The 15,012-nt window shown below is 34.4% G+C and overlaps 2 protein-coding genes across 5 annotated transcripts; both read left to right on the top strand.

The window, feature by feature from the left end:
• The first annotated feature begins 837 nt into the window (after positions 1–837).
• LOC112523412 (sister chromatid cohesion protein DCC1) lies at positions 838–5,868 on the top strand. 2 transcript variants are annotated; one of them, XM_025133004.1, is made up of 5 exons: positions 838–956; positions 2,008–2,206; positions 2,287–3,198; positions 3,480–3,586; positions 5,721–5,868. In XM_025133004.1, the coding sequence occupies exons 2-4, from the start codon at positions 2,043–2,045 to the stop codon at positions 3,580–3,582; spliced, it is 1,179 nt and encodes a 392-aa protein (XP_024988772.1). In that variant the 5' UTR covers positions 838–956; positions 2,008–2,042; the 3' UTR covers positions 3,583–3,586; positions 5,721–5,868. The 2 variants fall into 2 exon arrangements, with proteins under 2 accessions (XP_024988772.1, XP_024988771.1); XM_025133003.1 differs by lacking the exon at positions 5,721–5,868 and having other exon boundaries at positions 3,480–3,828.
• Positions 5,869–8,049: 2,181 nt separating this feature from the next.
• Positions 8,050–13,791, top strand: LOC112522672 (zinc finger A20 and AN1 domain-containing stress-associated protein 8-like). Of its 3 annotated transcripts, XM_025131954.1 has the most exons (4): positions 8,050–8,087; positions 8,247–8,297; positions 13,031–13,408; positions 13,493–13,791. In XM_025131954.1, the coding sequence occupies exons 3-4, from the start codon at positions 13,048–13,050 to the stop codon at positions 13,555–13,557; spliced, it is 426 nt and encodes a 141-aa protein (XP_024987722.1). In that variant the 5' UTR covers positions 8,050–8,087; positions 8,247–8,297; positions 13,031–13,047; the 3' UTR covers positions 13,558–13,791. The 3 variants fall into 3 exon arrangements, with proteins under 3 accessions (XP_024987722.1, XP_024987723.1, XP_024987721.1); XM_025131955.1 differs by having other exon boundaries at positions 8,054–8,087; positions 13,036–13,791; XM_025131953.1 differs by having other exon boundaries at positions 8,057–8,087; positions 13,031–13,791.
• The last annotated feature ends 1,221 nt before the right edge of the window (positions 13,792–15,012 follow it).

Genomic DNA, 15,012 nt, shown 5'->3' with positions numbered 1-15,012 from the left:
TCATTAGTTTATAATATCTGAAAAACTTGTAGAATTGTTTAAGAGATTAGATGAGTTAAGGAGGATTTGGCCTTGTTGCATGAATCGTACACATATATGATCTGAGTTCAATTTATTTTATCCAAATAAGTTATATACACAAACCTATATATGTTTATAGACACATTATTTTAGGAACGTACAATTATTACACTTTTTAAATAACTAAATGACATTTTCAATCTTGATAATAGAGAGATAAACTTTATCTATCTCATAATAAAAAATAAAAATTTAAAATTAAGGAATGATGAATTTCTCAAATTTGGGAATTCAGAGTAGCAGAAATCGTTCGATGGAAGACGAAAGCAAAAATGAGCAAAAGTGAAAGCAACAGCTAGGGTTTAATAGTAGCAGAAGGGTATTTATGTCATTTAAACACTTTTGGATGGAATGGATTTCAATTCGACCAGATTTACTAAAGAATGGGGAATTCCTCAAATTTAGGAATCTTTAGAATTCAATTTTATTTGTAACCAAACATTAGAATGAAATTTAATCAACGAAATTGACCATTCAGGTCCATTAAATTCTGACGAATTCCGATCAACCAAAAGCTCCAATTAAAATAGTAGCATGATGAGATATATCCAAACTCCTGACGGTGTTTCCCTCCACACTACGGTAGACTTTCCCGCCCTTTTTTACTTGGCCTGAAAACCCTAGAAGACTCCCTTCCTCATCTTAGCTGATTTCATCCAAATAAAGTAATCGATCTTCTCCAATAACTAAGTTTTTCTTATCATCTTCTTATAATTCTTAGTTTTTGTTGAATTTGGCTCTTTTTCGTCGACTCGTTGATCTGTTCTCTTTTAGATCTGGTGTCACAAGATTACAGTTAAGAGGAATTTAGCGCATCGGAGTCAAGAGAGGATTGAGCTGACTGAAAGCAGATCACCTTCAGAATCCCCGGTCAGGTTACCCTCTTTCTTTTTTCTCTTTTTTTATTCCGTCTGGAATGGAATTTACTGTTATGTGTTGGCATAAACTCAATTTGTGATGATTGGCTGTTTGGTAATTCCATAGCGTAATTGTATTAATCCAAAAGTAGCTACCTCCTTCACGGAAAACAGCTGCATTTTGATTTTATAACGTCAAATCTAGCACCTTTTGTATTAATATGGATTAATATTCTGCTCTCACTACTTCTGATACAGTTTAATTTTGGTTTAAAAAGACTCTAAACAAGTTTACAGTAAACAACATTTTTTTAATTTTGGAAGGTTTCCTATCTGATTTTGAGAAGTATAGGCTTATCTTTTTAGTGGTTGAACACCCATATCTTTAACTGAGAATCTATAATCGTTTTAAGGAGACTACAGAGCTTTACAGTTGTTCAGCTACCAATACAATACATGCTGACAACTGAACTACTGAGCCTTACGGTTGTGACAGAATACCACCATCGTCAGCTTAAACTGTGGAGTTTCTATGTAGAGATTCAGTCGTGCATACTCAGTGGGCTTTCTCGGTTATCATTGTACCACCAATGGTTCTTACATTACACCTTCATGTCTCTGCCTTGGCTTTTCCGCATACTTCTGCATCACTATACGATCAACCTGAATACAAAAATTTATGTCACATGCTTTTTTGCCATTATGGAATCCTCCTCTTTAAGCAACTCTGCAACACCACTATACTGTAATAAAAAACAGATTAAGGCTTTAGGAGGCACTGAATGGCAGATGTAATTACGTCCTATCAACAAACATGTCAGGAGAATATATTATATGGATTAGGGGGAAGTTCTTCATGTTCTTCATGTTAGACTTGATAGGTTTCTTTCTTTGCAATTGCAAGTATTTTTTAAGCAACTTACAATAAATTTATTGACCCATGTAATTCTAGTGCCGAATGTAGTGAGAGTATCCAGCAGAATTTAACTTGCATAACAAGAAGATGAAACCATGAGTCCTTAGGTTTAGTTTTAACAATTTGATATATATCAAGGTTTCTGTAATTCAGGTTTTTTAATTGAGGCTAAACCAAATAAGACCAAGATGGGAAAGACCGAATCTGGTTGCACAAAAGGAGCAGAAGCAGTTCTAAGAGTTCTCCCCAACTCATCAATCCCTATTGCATATCACCCTCTCTTTGGTCCTCATAGTGACCTACTTCTCCTTGAGCTTGATGAGAAGCTTCTCCCTGATGTCATCAACCAAAGGTACCAACTCCAACTGGTATTATTGGCTTTGTTATTCTGCTATCTTCATGCTCAGCCTCTTCTTGTACTTCCGTACTCAGAATAAGCTTACGAGGACAGCCAGAAGAAGATGCAGTTCTCTGTACACAGTCAAAAACTTATGCCATTAAGTTTGTCGGAACCTCAAATTCTGTATTCCTTGTACCCCCCTCAGATCAATTTGCAGTGGATGAGAATCAACAAGATTGCAATGAGAAAGGTTCTGACAGTAATGGACCACATGCATCTGTCCTTAAGGTGGCACCTGGAACCATGGAGCTTGTTGAGGTTGCCCCCAGAATAGACAAACTTAAATCGCTTCTTTCAGAAAATCCATACAAATTTGATGAAGATTCCGAGATGTATGATACTGGTTTGTATAGATGGGATGACCTTATTGACAGGGTTCAAGCTAGCGATGAAGAAATGAGGTTTGCACTTCGAGTTATCTCAGCTGTAGAGATCAATGGGTATTGGAGAATCGTTGATGAGAAATACATGGATGGAATACTAAACATGCTTTTGAATAACACGTTACTGAATGATTGGTCTTTGAATGCGCTTGATGAAGATGAGGTTGTGGAATCTTTGGTGAAGGATGGATTTTCTAACGTGATTGCACACCATTGTTTGGATGTGTTTGGTAGTAAAACAAACAGGAGTGAGGAGGGTGGGAAAAGTTTTTGGGAGTTAGATAACAGACGGGTCTCTGTGCATTTTGCCAGACGGATATTAACATGTGGAAAGATGAAATTGGAAAGTTTTATGGAGGAATGGACAAGAAAAGTCCCTGGAGGAATGGTGGTGAGTTTTGACATGTTGGAAGGGGAAGTGCTAGTAGAAAAGCTTGGAATCCAATCTCTTGTTTATGCTTTTAGTGTCTCTTCTTTGCCATCAGACCCTGCCAATCGTTTCTCCAGGCTCTTCCAAGAGCGATCCAAATGGGACTGGAAGGATCTACAGCCTTACATCAGGTCTTACATCTTTGTGTGCTTATGTTGCTTTTCCTTTACTAGATCTTGCTTCCTCCAGCAGAAACATACATTTTGATTTTTAAGTTCAAATCACCAATCATGAAACATTAAATTGCACATTAACAATAAATTTGGCAATGTTAAGGTTCTAACACATGAATCTTGAAATGGGATGTCGTAGGTTGAGTTCGGACCTCAAAAGTGTTGAAAGCACTTGTTTTCTTGTAGTGGAGTTCAGATAAATATTAGTACTTACACTTTCTTGTTTGCATTTACTATAGGGATCTAAGTGTTCCAGGACTTACTTCAGATGGTTTGCTCCTCAAATACACTAGAAGAACTCAACCTACTGCAGATTCTGAGCCTGTTTTCACTGCAAGATGACTTGGTGAGTTCTCTTTCTAGTACCTAAATTTAGGGTTCTTATTCTCAAGCTGCTAGATCTTAAGATGGCTATTCTTGTAGCAAACATAATTAGTTTGATATTTTTTTTTGTTAACATAGTGATATCTATATTCCCGGGTTTATTCGAATTTTCATGTTAACTAATGTAGCTGAATTACAGTCTAGGTACCCAAGGAAAACTTGGGATCTTGATTTTAAATCCAATCCTTGTATATTCCCTAGTGATTTAGGCCATGTATCTCAACCAGAAACTAACATATTCTTTAAGCATATTAAAAAAAAACCTTCTTTTTACCATGTCTTTTTAGGTCATTTTATGTTTACTAGTTTTTACTGAATATGACTAGTTTATCAGCTAGTTTGCAAGGATAGCTCACGGGAAATGCTTTAACAGGCATATGACAAAAACTTATGCATTGTCGTTAACAAGGAAAACTAGATTCATTTTTTTTAATATGATGCGGTCCACTGGGTATGTACTATGTTGTTTGCACGCGCCACCCAACAAATTTGATCAAGTTTTGTGACGTAAACATAGTATATAATATTGATGCATGCTCAACAAAACAATTGGTAGAGGAATGTGTTTTTCCATCGGAATTCCTAAATCCATCACTAGTTGGGGGAAGAGTCCGTTTGAATCGGATTTTTTTGTCAACAACGTAAATAGGCTTTTCTTCGTATACGTTACTGAGACTTTTCTGTCTATCATGACTTTAGCCCTTAGGCCCTAGATTTAGTCTAGTAAGGAGATGTTAATAGGAACAAGAACGTGTTTATAGCCATGACCATATAAACAAGAATACTCATGAGTTTCTTTGTAGCCGAGGTTATTAAATAGGTAGGATCGGAATTGATCGATATATTTATCGAAACAAACGAAAAAGAATATCAAATTATTAAATAAGTTAGTGCACATCTTGATTTTTTATTAACTTTTTTGGAAAGAGGTAAGATCCGGTGAATCGGAAACAATTAATTAAGAATAGAAAACTTTTTTTTATTAATTATTTCTGATTCACTGGATCTTACTTTTTCCAAAAAAATAAAATAAAAATCAAGATATGCAATAACTTATTTAATAATTTGGTATTAGTATTTATTCAGTATAATGCCACCATTCATCTAGACTTTAGACTAATGCTACTACCTTTATAAATTTAAGTAAGATAATTTATTAATATTTTATTAAAGTTTAAGGTTCCTTTATTTATTAAAATATATTTGAAATAAGACGAAAAGAATGTAGATATCGGATGTCTAGTGTTTTATATACAACTATATATTTCAACCATTTCTTGAAAATTAATCAAGACAAACATTGCTTAGAGGTTATTCGGTTTATTTTTCATCAAGACTTGTATTGATACAGTTGTTTTTATTGATAAAAGAAGGGAGATTCATGGTGAAATTCCAAAAAAGTGAAAAACTAAAGAAATACCTTGGTAACCATTCATGTAAACGGTATGCACATGTGTATACAAATAGTTAAAGTTGTTTCATGGTTTTTATGCATGTATCCATGTAATGCACATGTGCATAATGGACTAATTGTTTACTAATTACTGGTATGTATTGTCCAAATAAATGGTTGCTAGGGTGTTTTTCAATTTTTTTTTTATGATTTTTTTTTCTTGAACCTGACGCTTGATAAAAGTGTTTGAATGATACAAGATAAATGATGTACGATAGTTGTATTAAATAAATAGTCTGAATATCAGAAATGACTATTAACATTCAATCTATATTTTGTCTAATTAACATGATCATTTTAAACCCAAATCAAAACCATTCATTCTCAAAAAAATATCAAACCCTGACATTTAAAAAAAAAATCTTTAGATTAAAGTAATTTGGAACCAATATTCACTAGAGTAGTTCTTTTGAGATGGAGGCCATGGGAATGGGCGAATGCTAGGAATAAAGGTAACAGAAGATACTCTCCCAAAATGATATGAAAAAAGTAAAGGATAATTCAAGAGATGGAGGAAGCAATGATACCCTACCAAAATGATGTAAACACTGATTTCACATACGATAATCATTAGCAGAAACTTTCCCAGAAGAAACACAAAATGATTCCAAAATTGACTAAGACTTATTGTTGAGATTTACAGCTTTGGAGATGAATGGCGCCAGCTGGAAGACCAACGATGGCTGGAGCGATCGAGCTTTGATGAAGAAAACAACTTTGAGATTTGATACAAAAATCAAGAGGTGTGAGCTCACCTTTGTTTTAAATGTAAAAGGTAGTGTGAGTTTCTATTGTTTCAATGAAGGGTGATTTTTTTTTGGATTAATCTGGATATCCAATCTGCTATGCAAGCCGATTAATCCCAGGGCGACCACATGCTTTGTAGATAGCCCGGAGTCACCGCATTTGAATCTTCGTGGCCACACGAGGATTTTTATTTCTCCTTGGATTTGAACCTGGGACCTCCAGGTACTTTTAACCTTTGAAGTCAAGCTCAAACCAATCATGCATCACCCTTGTAGTTAATGGATGATGATTACAGTCTTCTATAGTTGAGTTAATAAGCTACAGGGTCTATACAATCTATTAACCATAAATGAACAACCCTTAATAACTTAATGAATAAGCTATTAAGTAAAAGACAATTTTTATTATTTTATTTTCCATATTGAAATGAATTAACATATTTCTTTAGAGACATCATTTTTATAAAACGTGTATCTTTTATTTCTTCGGAATTGACATACGTCTTTTTTTCTTAAACTTCTTCATTTTGTTGCTTAACGGAATGAATTTTGATCATTGGGCCCCATCAATGAATTAATTATCAAAACATCAACCAAATTAAATGCTTTAAATGGATTTTGGTTTTTAAAAGCATTTTCAATGGAGTTCTTCAAAATTTATTCAAGAGAGTAAATTATGATTCTTGTCTTGATAATTTAGGTTTTAATCCTTAAGGTTTAGAAATTACGACTTTCTTTTCTATAGTTTGTTATTTGTTTTTATTTTCGTCCATAGACTAATTCCTACCTTCAAATACAAGAGACCAAAACAGTAACGAATTATAAACTGGAGGGACCGAAACAACAATAAATTTTAAACTATAAGGATGAAAATAACAATGTATTTCAAATTACAGGGATGAAAACCATAATTTCTAAACCATATGGATGGAAATCACAATTTTTAATAAACAACAGGGACGAAAAATATAATTTACTTCTATTCAAAATAAACAATCAAAATTTAAAATCTTTAAAAGAAATTGCAATCAACTTAAAGCATGGAATGGAGTGGAGACCCCAATCCCCATCCTCGTCCCAGTCTTTGTCCCCATCGAGGAATATGATTACATCCGCATCCTCGTCCCTATCGGGGAATATGATTACATCTTCATCCCTATCTTCAACAGGGAATCAGGGATTTTTCCTGCTAATATAAAATATTTTAAATCAAATGTACTAAATACCACGTTCGATCGATAATGATTTATGTTTAAAACTCACATATTTTCAAATTTTGCTTTTATGGAGTATCAAATATTTATATATGGACAAAATCACATCACATACGTAATTGTTTGATCAAACGCTTTCGACTTTCATCTTTTTTTTATCTAAAAAAAGTAAGACAACTCAGAAAAAGATGTATATAAAATAAATGTCAAAATACTATTTCTAAATCTAAAAGATATTAAATCTATTTATAAATAATATATTTAACAATATATATAATATTAAATATTCAAAGACGGGGCAGTGCAAGGACAACGTTACCCGTTCCATCCCCATCCCCGATTCCTGGTTTTGCGGGGAATCCTCGTCCCCATCAAAACAGGTACATTGGGTTCTCCAATAGGACGGGTCTCATTCCCATGCCTAATCAACTCCAACATCTTCTCAATTTTGAAGATTATAACATTAATCGCATTATAAACAATATTTCATATATATTTAATAAAATATTGTTTTTATCTCTTAAACATTTATTGTTAAGGTTTATTATTGATAACAATATAATATAAAAAAACTATTTCTCTCTCATGGTAATTTTTTTTTTACGAGTTCTCTAAATTTTAGAGAATTTCAAACACACGCACTCTCTCTCTATTACTTTCTTCCTTGTAAGTTTATAATTTATTGTTGTTTTCATCTTTAAGACTTATTCACTCAGTGATTTACCGTTAAATATAAGGAAAGAAAGCTATAATAAATTGTAAGCCACAAAGACAAAAACAGTAATTTCAAAAACATAAGGACTTAAATAGAACTTTTCGATAAACTACAGGGACTTAAAACGTAGGTTACTCTAAACGAAATGTGGAAAAGGTGGTTAGAATCTGGTATGCTCACCCTCACCGTATCTCCAGTTCATCAACCACTATCGGTCGACACGTCAAACGCTAAAACCCAACGCCTTCTTCAAACACACGCCATTTACTCCGTCTATATAACACCACCTTTTCTTCATCTCTTTCTGCTCTGCTTGTCACCTGCTTAACCCTAAGGTTTATCTTCCATCTCCTTCTTTTATTTATATCATGTGGTATTAACAATTTGTATAGTTCGAATTGAACTGTGAAATAATGAAATTTGATAGTATTTTTATGATTTCTGGTTTCTTATTACACGGTTTTTGTTTTCCTTTCTTTGATTTTGATTTTAAGGGGTTGATAATTTCAAGCACTGCTGCTCAATTTTTCTCCCTCTACGAACAGGTTTGTTGGATTAACTTAGTATATGAACTAAGCGTGTAATTGATGATTGATTTCGTAGTGAAATGATTATTATCATTTGGTACAATTGATATTTTGAATTCAGAGATCTTTTACCATTGTTGTCATTTATACTCGTTTCTCTTTAGAATTAATCGCTGCGCATGATTTTTCAATTCGAAATTAGTATTTTTCATGTTTGAAGTGCAAATTCGACATGTATTCATGTTTCCCTTTGGAGCGATTGTTATAATTTTTGAATTTTTGATGTGGTTGATCGGTTTCTTCTTTGTCAAATTCTGTAATTCATATTAAACGTTGATTTTTGTTTTCTTTTTCCTGAGAAAGTGGAGATTTTTTTTATTGTTATTGTCATATTCTATTGAATTAGGATGGTGAGGATTGGTTGTCTTCTTTATATCGGGACTGAAGATTAGATTTCATGTAAATTCTCTTTAAAATTTGTTCAAATTGAAGTTCATTTAGATGTGTTTTCTGCTTTAAGTATGAGTGTGCATCAGAAGATTATGAATCACAGCAGACAGACGGATGATCGATGTGGTGTCAATTTGGTTTAAAAGGAGGAAAGAATATAAAATTTTGACAGAGTGTTGGCTGGAAACCTGTGATACAAATGTGTTGGACATTGATTGTTGTATGTGTTTGTCAAGAAATCAATGTGGATCAGGCTTTCATCTAGGAGGGGATGTGGATTTATCTATCTGGAACTGAAATAGTAGACGTTTGAAATTAAGTAAATTGTTTTCCTCTTAATTACTATTTGAGATTCTTGAAGGCTAATGATATCAATATCATATGGTGCAATATATACCTTAAAAAGTCGACACCTTTTGGCCCGTCTCTCTTTTGTAATAAGCTACAGTAATTGATTCAAGTTGTTCATGGTCCCTTGTATATGGATTCAGTATAGAGTGGACATCTCAAGGTCTAATCATGTCCATGTTTTATCATAAATTGGAAAATATGGGGTTTATCATGTCCAAATATGGTATAAACTATGAGTGTGGACTTATTTTGATTTGGGACTATCGAATGTGTTTATGGCTAGTATAAATCGTCATTATAGGATTTATCGATTTTTAAGCCAGGAGGTGTAGGGAGAGTAACAAAGTTGCTTCTGCTATATTCAGCCTTGTGGTTAAAATTGAACAAGCCCCGCCTACAAGCCATTAAACTGGACTGCTTCCGTTTCTACATGGTAAAGCTTTTTCATATTCTTAAGGTACTGCTAGATAAATTGAACCTAGAACCATGTTTCTGAAAGTCTGGTGAGTGTGAATTAAACCAATGGTCGTTGCTCTCGAATGCATTATCTTTGAACAGGAAAACTTCTACTGATATAAAGCAGAAAAGGTGAAGTGCCAAAAGGCATCAATACCAATAACCTATCTTACCTTTCTAAGATAAGTACTGGCAGTGTCTGTAAGTATGTTTGAATTGAGCAAAGTAAGTACATGTAGAATAATTGTTTATTGTGATTCTTTCCTTTACAGATATGAGTATTAATTTTAATGCATGCTTTGTTGATCATTGTAGAGTTCATAAAATCAAGCTTCTCATACAGACATGATATATTTTGTTTTTCTTGCACAGTTGCGGTAGAAGCTTTCTTTTAGTGTCCAGGGAGAGCTGCTCACTTTAACATCACCTTTAGTGACTCGTGGAGTAATCTGACCTTCTATCACATAATAAAAATAGGTCACTTAGGGCATAATAGGAAATATTGAAAATGTGTTCTGTCTTATACATTGTGACTTGATAGTTCTGGGAAATATTGATACGGTGTTAAGGTTCTGGTTGTGTTGGGAATCTTAGCATTTTAGGAGTGTCAATATGTTGAAGTATGTGGATTCGATGGCTTTGTTAATTTACAGTATTTGCTTCCTTCAAGCATAACCCTTCACCTTATGCTTCTCAGTTTTTGCTTGGTATTTGCCTCATTTTGGGGTGCTGAGTGGGTCGTTTGCCATAACCATTGTGTGAATCAGTTCGCAAAATCAGGTGAATCGAATGCAAGTAAGGTATGTCTAAATCAGAAGATCCAGAGATAAAAAAATATTTGGAGGGTTTGAAGAAGAAAAGAAAAAAACATGAAGTTGGAGGCAACGTCCTTCATGATTGAAAATTGAAATTGCATAGATGATAAAAAAGAGAGGAAAACAGTAGAGAAAGGATAGAGAATTTCTACTGAAATTTCCTTTAGCCAACTTGAGTAAGGTTTTGTCTGAGTTACAACTCATAATGGCAATAAATTATCTTTGCATTTTCTATGTGGACTAAATATATTGTAATCTTATTCGACTAAATATATTGTAATCTTATTCTTTCTTTTCTCATACTAACAAAAAGAATTGCATTGAACCTTGAGGGACAACTCAAGTGGCAAAAAAGATCAGGCCTTGGATTCCTTCCCATAGGTTGCCGTTTCAAGTCTCCTTAGGGCCAATGGGGATTTTTCTGGCTATTATCTTTAGGGCCCTATAGGATTAGTAGAGGTGCGCACAAGCTGGCCGAAGACCCATGGTTACCCAAAAAAGCTGTGCCGATTGCAAGCAAATAAGGCTGCTAATTTAAACTTAATTTAGCTACCTTCTTGAATTCCATATCAAAAAGGTAGTTGCCTTATTTTACTTATTTTTAATTGATATTTATATTCTAGCAATTAATGCTCCATCCTTATGGAAATAGAATTTGGGTCTCCAAATGTAATGTATGCAAATTATTTATTTGAAGACATTAACTTATTTATTTTAAGACTATGTAGCCATTTAAGATTTACTGCAATAGCTACCATTAATTAACTATTTACAAATGTATGTAACATATTGCACTCATCCTTACAACATTACATTTATCCTCAGAGCCTAAGCAGTTAATGTAGACGATAGTGGAAATAGCGGTCCGGCCTTGATTTGAAATAGCGATAATAGCGATGAGATAGCGGTAAAAATAAAATATGGTCATAAAATAAATACGAATATATAATTATATATATATATCACGTCAAACACTTAAAATATTGTATGCCTAATACATATCAAGTCAAATAGTTCAAACCACACAAGCAACATAGTAATAAAGTTTATAAAGCTCATAAACAACTAAACGAGCTAATTTTAATCCACAGGCTCGGCATTTGAATCCGCATCATTTAGTATATCCACTCTTTCAAAAATCGAACAGCAGTTGAGCAAAAATCAAACAGCAGTGAGAGTAGTTGGAATCGAACAGAAAAAATCGATAGCTGTCAGCCGAGAGTTGAGACTCTGAGAGTCAATCAGTTTAGAGTTGAGGGAGAGCTGAGAGCTGATCAGTTTAGAGTTTAGAAAGAGCTGAGAGTTGAGAAATCGATGACCTAATTCAATTTTTTCTTTTCTGTTTAATTGTTTGATTAATTTGTTTCTTTTTCTTTGCAGGCTTCGTCTAAAATAGACCACGCCAAAAGCCCGAGTTATTGTTTTAAGTTTAGTCCAAAAAAGTCTCCAACGAGATAGCGTTATAGCGAACCGCTATTTGGAAGCAAAATAGCGGTAATAGCGGCCGCTACTTGCAGTACCGCTGTTTAGACCGCAAAACCTGGACCACTATTTGATTGAGGACCACTATTCGATATAGCGCCCCTATAGAGTTGCTATAGCGCACAATTGACTGCCCAGCTCAGAGCTTACCTGATGAGATTACCCCACACATTAAGGCCAAATAACTATCCCAAATATGAAATTGGTCTTTGGTCATGAGTAATGATTGATGTTTAGTTATGGTCCAGGTTTTAAGCTCAAGCACTGTTGGTTTTTTCTTTGTTGATCTTTTCTTTTTCCTATCTTAGTGTACATACTTTTTGGCACAAATGTTAAGTCCAGGAAGTCGTGAGCATTGTTGATTACTGTAGCCAAGTTCTTACAACATCTAAGTTTTAATAAGCTGACTTGTTCTGAAGGAACCAATTGTTAGTATGACAAGTTCAATGTTTAAAAAGGAAGAGGTTGTCTATGTATTGTAGTTCAAGTACCTAATGCTTTCCTGTGGGAAGAATGTGACCAGGAATTCAAGCCAACGACCAAGTTTTAAGGGTGGTTTTAATTAAATAACGTTATCCATGGATTCCCTACGTATAAATCTACGACCTGCTGCCTAGAATCTGATCAAACTATCTGCTTCAATAAGATAAGAAAATTTACACAGTTGAGAAGATTTACTTGAAGAGGCTCATTCCAAACCGTTAAAGCATGGTGGCCAATTACTTGTTCAATTGGGTTCATTAGTAATTCCAAAGGAGACTACTCTTTCTCAAAACTGATCTTAACCAACCAGCAGAACCAGTTTTCTTGGCATCAGGGTGAAGTTTAGGTCATAATTTTTATAACTAGAAGTAGCTAATGAGTTGATTTCTGTCATGTATAACTATCAAGGCTTAACCAAGTTGTGTTTTTTATTTTTTATCATGGGTTTCTTGAACTAAAGGGTCCTAGAGTTTATAACATTATGAAATTTTCATTTGTGGTCTTCTAAAAAAGTTTACGAGTAGGTGGGCCACTTACTCGGCTTTACTAAACCTTTTAGTTGGGTACCTCATGGAATACATTGGTTCGTTCGGCTTAGTTACTAAACCTTTAGTTCCCTCTTGATTAAAGATTTGTGATCATGTATGACATTTAAAGTGCATGTAAAGAACACTCTTTAGATTTGATTTAGTTTCTTACAGAGAGTTATCACAGTGCAGAAGAGCCATATCATGGAGAAAAATGGGGCAGGATGCGAAGCTTCTCCAGAAGCTGCTGCTATCCTTTGCATCAACAACTGTGGATTCTTTGGCACATCAGCAACAATGAACATGTGTTCAAAGTGTCACAAAGACATGATATTGAAGCAAGAGCATGCCAAACTTGCAACATCCGCAATCAAAAACATCATGGATGGAGGAAACGACAAGGAATCGGCTCGTGTCCCTTCATTGTTTGGTGCACCATCTGGTTCCGCAGCGTCAGAGATGGCTCAACCATCTTGCGGGTCACCGACTCAAGCTGAAAGCAATAGCAAGTCCAAAGAGGGTCCCACCAGGTGTATGACTTGCAGGAAACGTGTTGGTTTAACAGGTTTCAGTTGTCGTTGTGGGAACCTTTTCTGTTGTGTTCATCGTTATTCTGATAAGCATGATTGTCCATTTGATTATCTCACAGCTTCTAGGGATGCCATAGCCAAAGGTAACCCTGTTGTTAAGGGTCAAAAGCTTGACAAGATTTAAGGGAGTCTACTGCATCTTGGCACTACCTGTCTCCCTACCTGTGAGTCCTCTACTCATTTCTGCCCTTGCATGTTCATATAGTTGCTGTATCATATATGGTGCCAAAGGCATCTCTTTGCATCCTCAAGAACATAGGCCATATTTTGTTTATCAGCTTCAAAATGTTTACTGCTTTGTTTGTCGGATGTACTTTTGCTTTCGTTATCATGATAATCGTATATTTTTTTAAGTATATATTATTTATATACGGCAAATACTTACGCACACTCCTGACCTCCTGGAGGCTCGGTAACCCTTTGGTCTGATGATAGCATGTTGATGGTGTAAGTTTTTTCCGTTGGCATATGTCAAGTAGATTAGTAGTTTATTTTACGGTTGGTGCATGTGTCGAGCTTTAAGCCTTGGCTAACAAGACTAGTAACCCTTTGGGAACGCTCAGCTGGTAAGGTACTGGGTTTATTCCTCAGAGGTCAACTAGTTCAAGTCTTCTTATGACAACTATAGAGTTTGTGTGGCTGTTAACCAGGGGCGGACCTACTAAGGAGCAAGCGTGGTCCCGTGCACTTGCTCACTTGATTATCGCCAAGAGAAAATTATGGCGTGGTAAAGGTCCACTCGCTTAATTTTGAGAATGCTCTAAAATATTTTAAATTTGATTCATCAACAAAGATTTAAGTTGGCGAGATGGTCATTGAATGCTCAGATAAAGTGCCTCCAGTGGAGGTCTTAGATTCAAATCCAATTTGCAGCAAATATGATGATTTTTGGTTCACAATTAGAGAGCCAATAGTTTTTATTTCAACTCTTATCTTTTTCAATCCTAAATCACTTCTGAATACTCCATTAATTTAATTTTCATTCCCAAATTTGTTCACTTTTTATTGATTAACTACATCCTGTCATCTTCTTGTAAATTATCATGTTTTTAATAATTAACTTCCCAAAAAACATGACTTGGTGTTAATAATGGGGTTTGAGTTCTCATTTCTTGTTAGTGTTAATTTGTTTAATCAATCTAGGGTTCTTTTAATTTTGTTGGTTAATTTTAATTTGTAAGACATCTTATTTAATGATAAAATTCTAGATGCATGAGGAAACAAAGTCAGAAACCTAGAGAAAAGGTAAAGGATATCGAAAATCAAATTCTAAAAATTGAGAAATTTTACGAAATCAACTAAAAAGACTGAGCAAGTCCCTTAAAATCAATCAAAAACCCATAAAATTCTCCCTAAATCAACCAAAAAGTCTCTTATGAGCCAAAAAGAAATTAAAAAAATCATTGAAATCAATCAAAAAACTTAAAGGATCTCTTCAAACGATGAAATTCGGTTATAAACACATCAAGCGGCTTTGCAATGGCATGAATGATGATGTACGTAACTGCTTTTAGAAGACGAGGACTCGTCGAGAATAATTCTAGAAGGTAACTTGTTTTATCGTTTTAATGAAATCGTA

The sequence above is a fragment of the Cynara cardunculus genome (genome assembly GCF_001531365.2).
Source record: "Cynara cardunculus var. scolymus isolate 2C chromosome LG 12, CcrdV1, whole genome shotgun sequence".
Taxonomy (NCBI): Eukaryota; Viridiplantae; Streptophyta; class Magnoliopsida; order Asterales; family Asteraceae; genus Cynara; species Cynara cardunculus.
This window is presented reverse-complemented; position numbering and strand designations above follow the sequence as displayed.

Bases quoted from the DNA above. Each gene is read 5' to 3' on its own strand.
- LOC112523412 (XM_025133004.1), top strand. From the start codon at position 2,043: ATGGGAAAGACCGAATCTGGTTGCACAAAAGGAGCAGAAGCAGTTCTA. The intron at 2,207-2,286 runs GTACCAACTCCA...TTCCGTACTCAG, and splicing joins CCTGATGTCATCAACCAAAG to AATAAGCTTACGAGGACAGC. The intron at 3,199-3,479 runs GTCTTACATCTT...CATTTACTATAG, and splicing joins GATCTACAGCCTTACATCAG to GGATCTAAGTGTTCCAGGAC.
- LOC112522672 (XM_025131955.1), top strand. From the start codon at position 13,048: ATGGAGAAAAATGGGGCAGGATGCGAAGCTTCTCCAGAAGCTGCTGCT.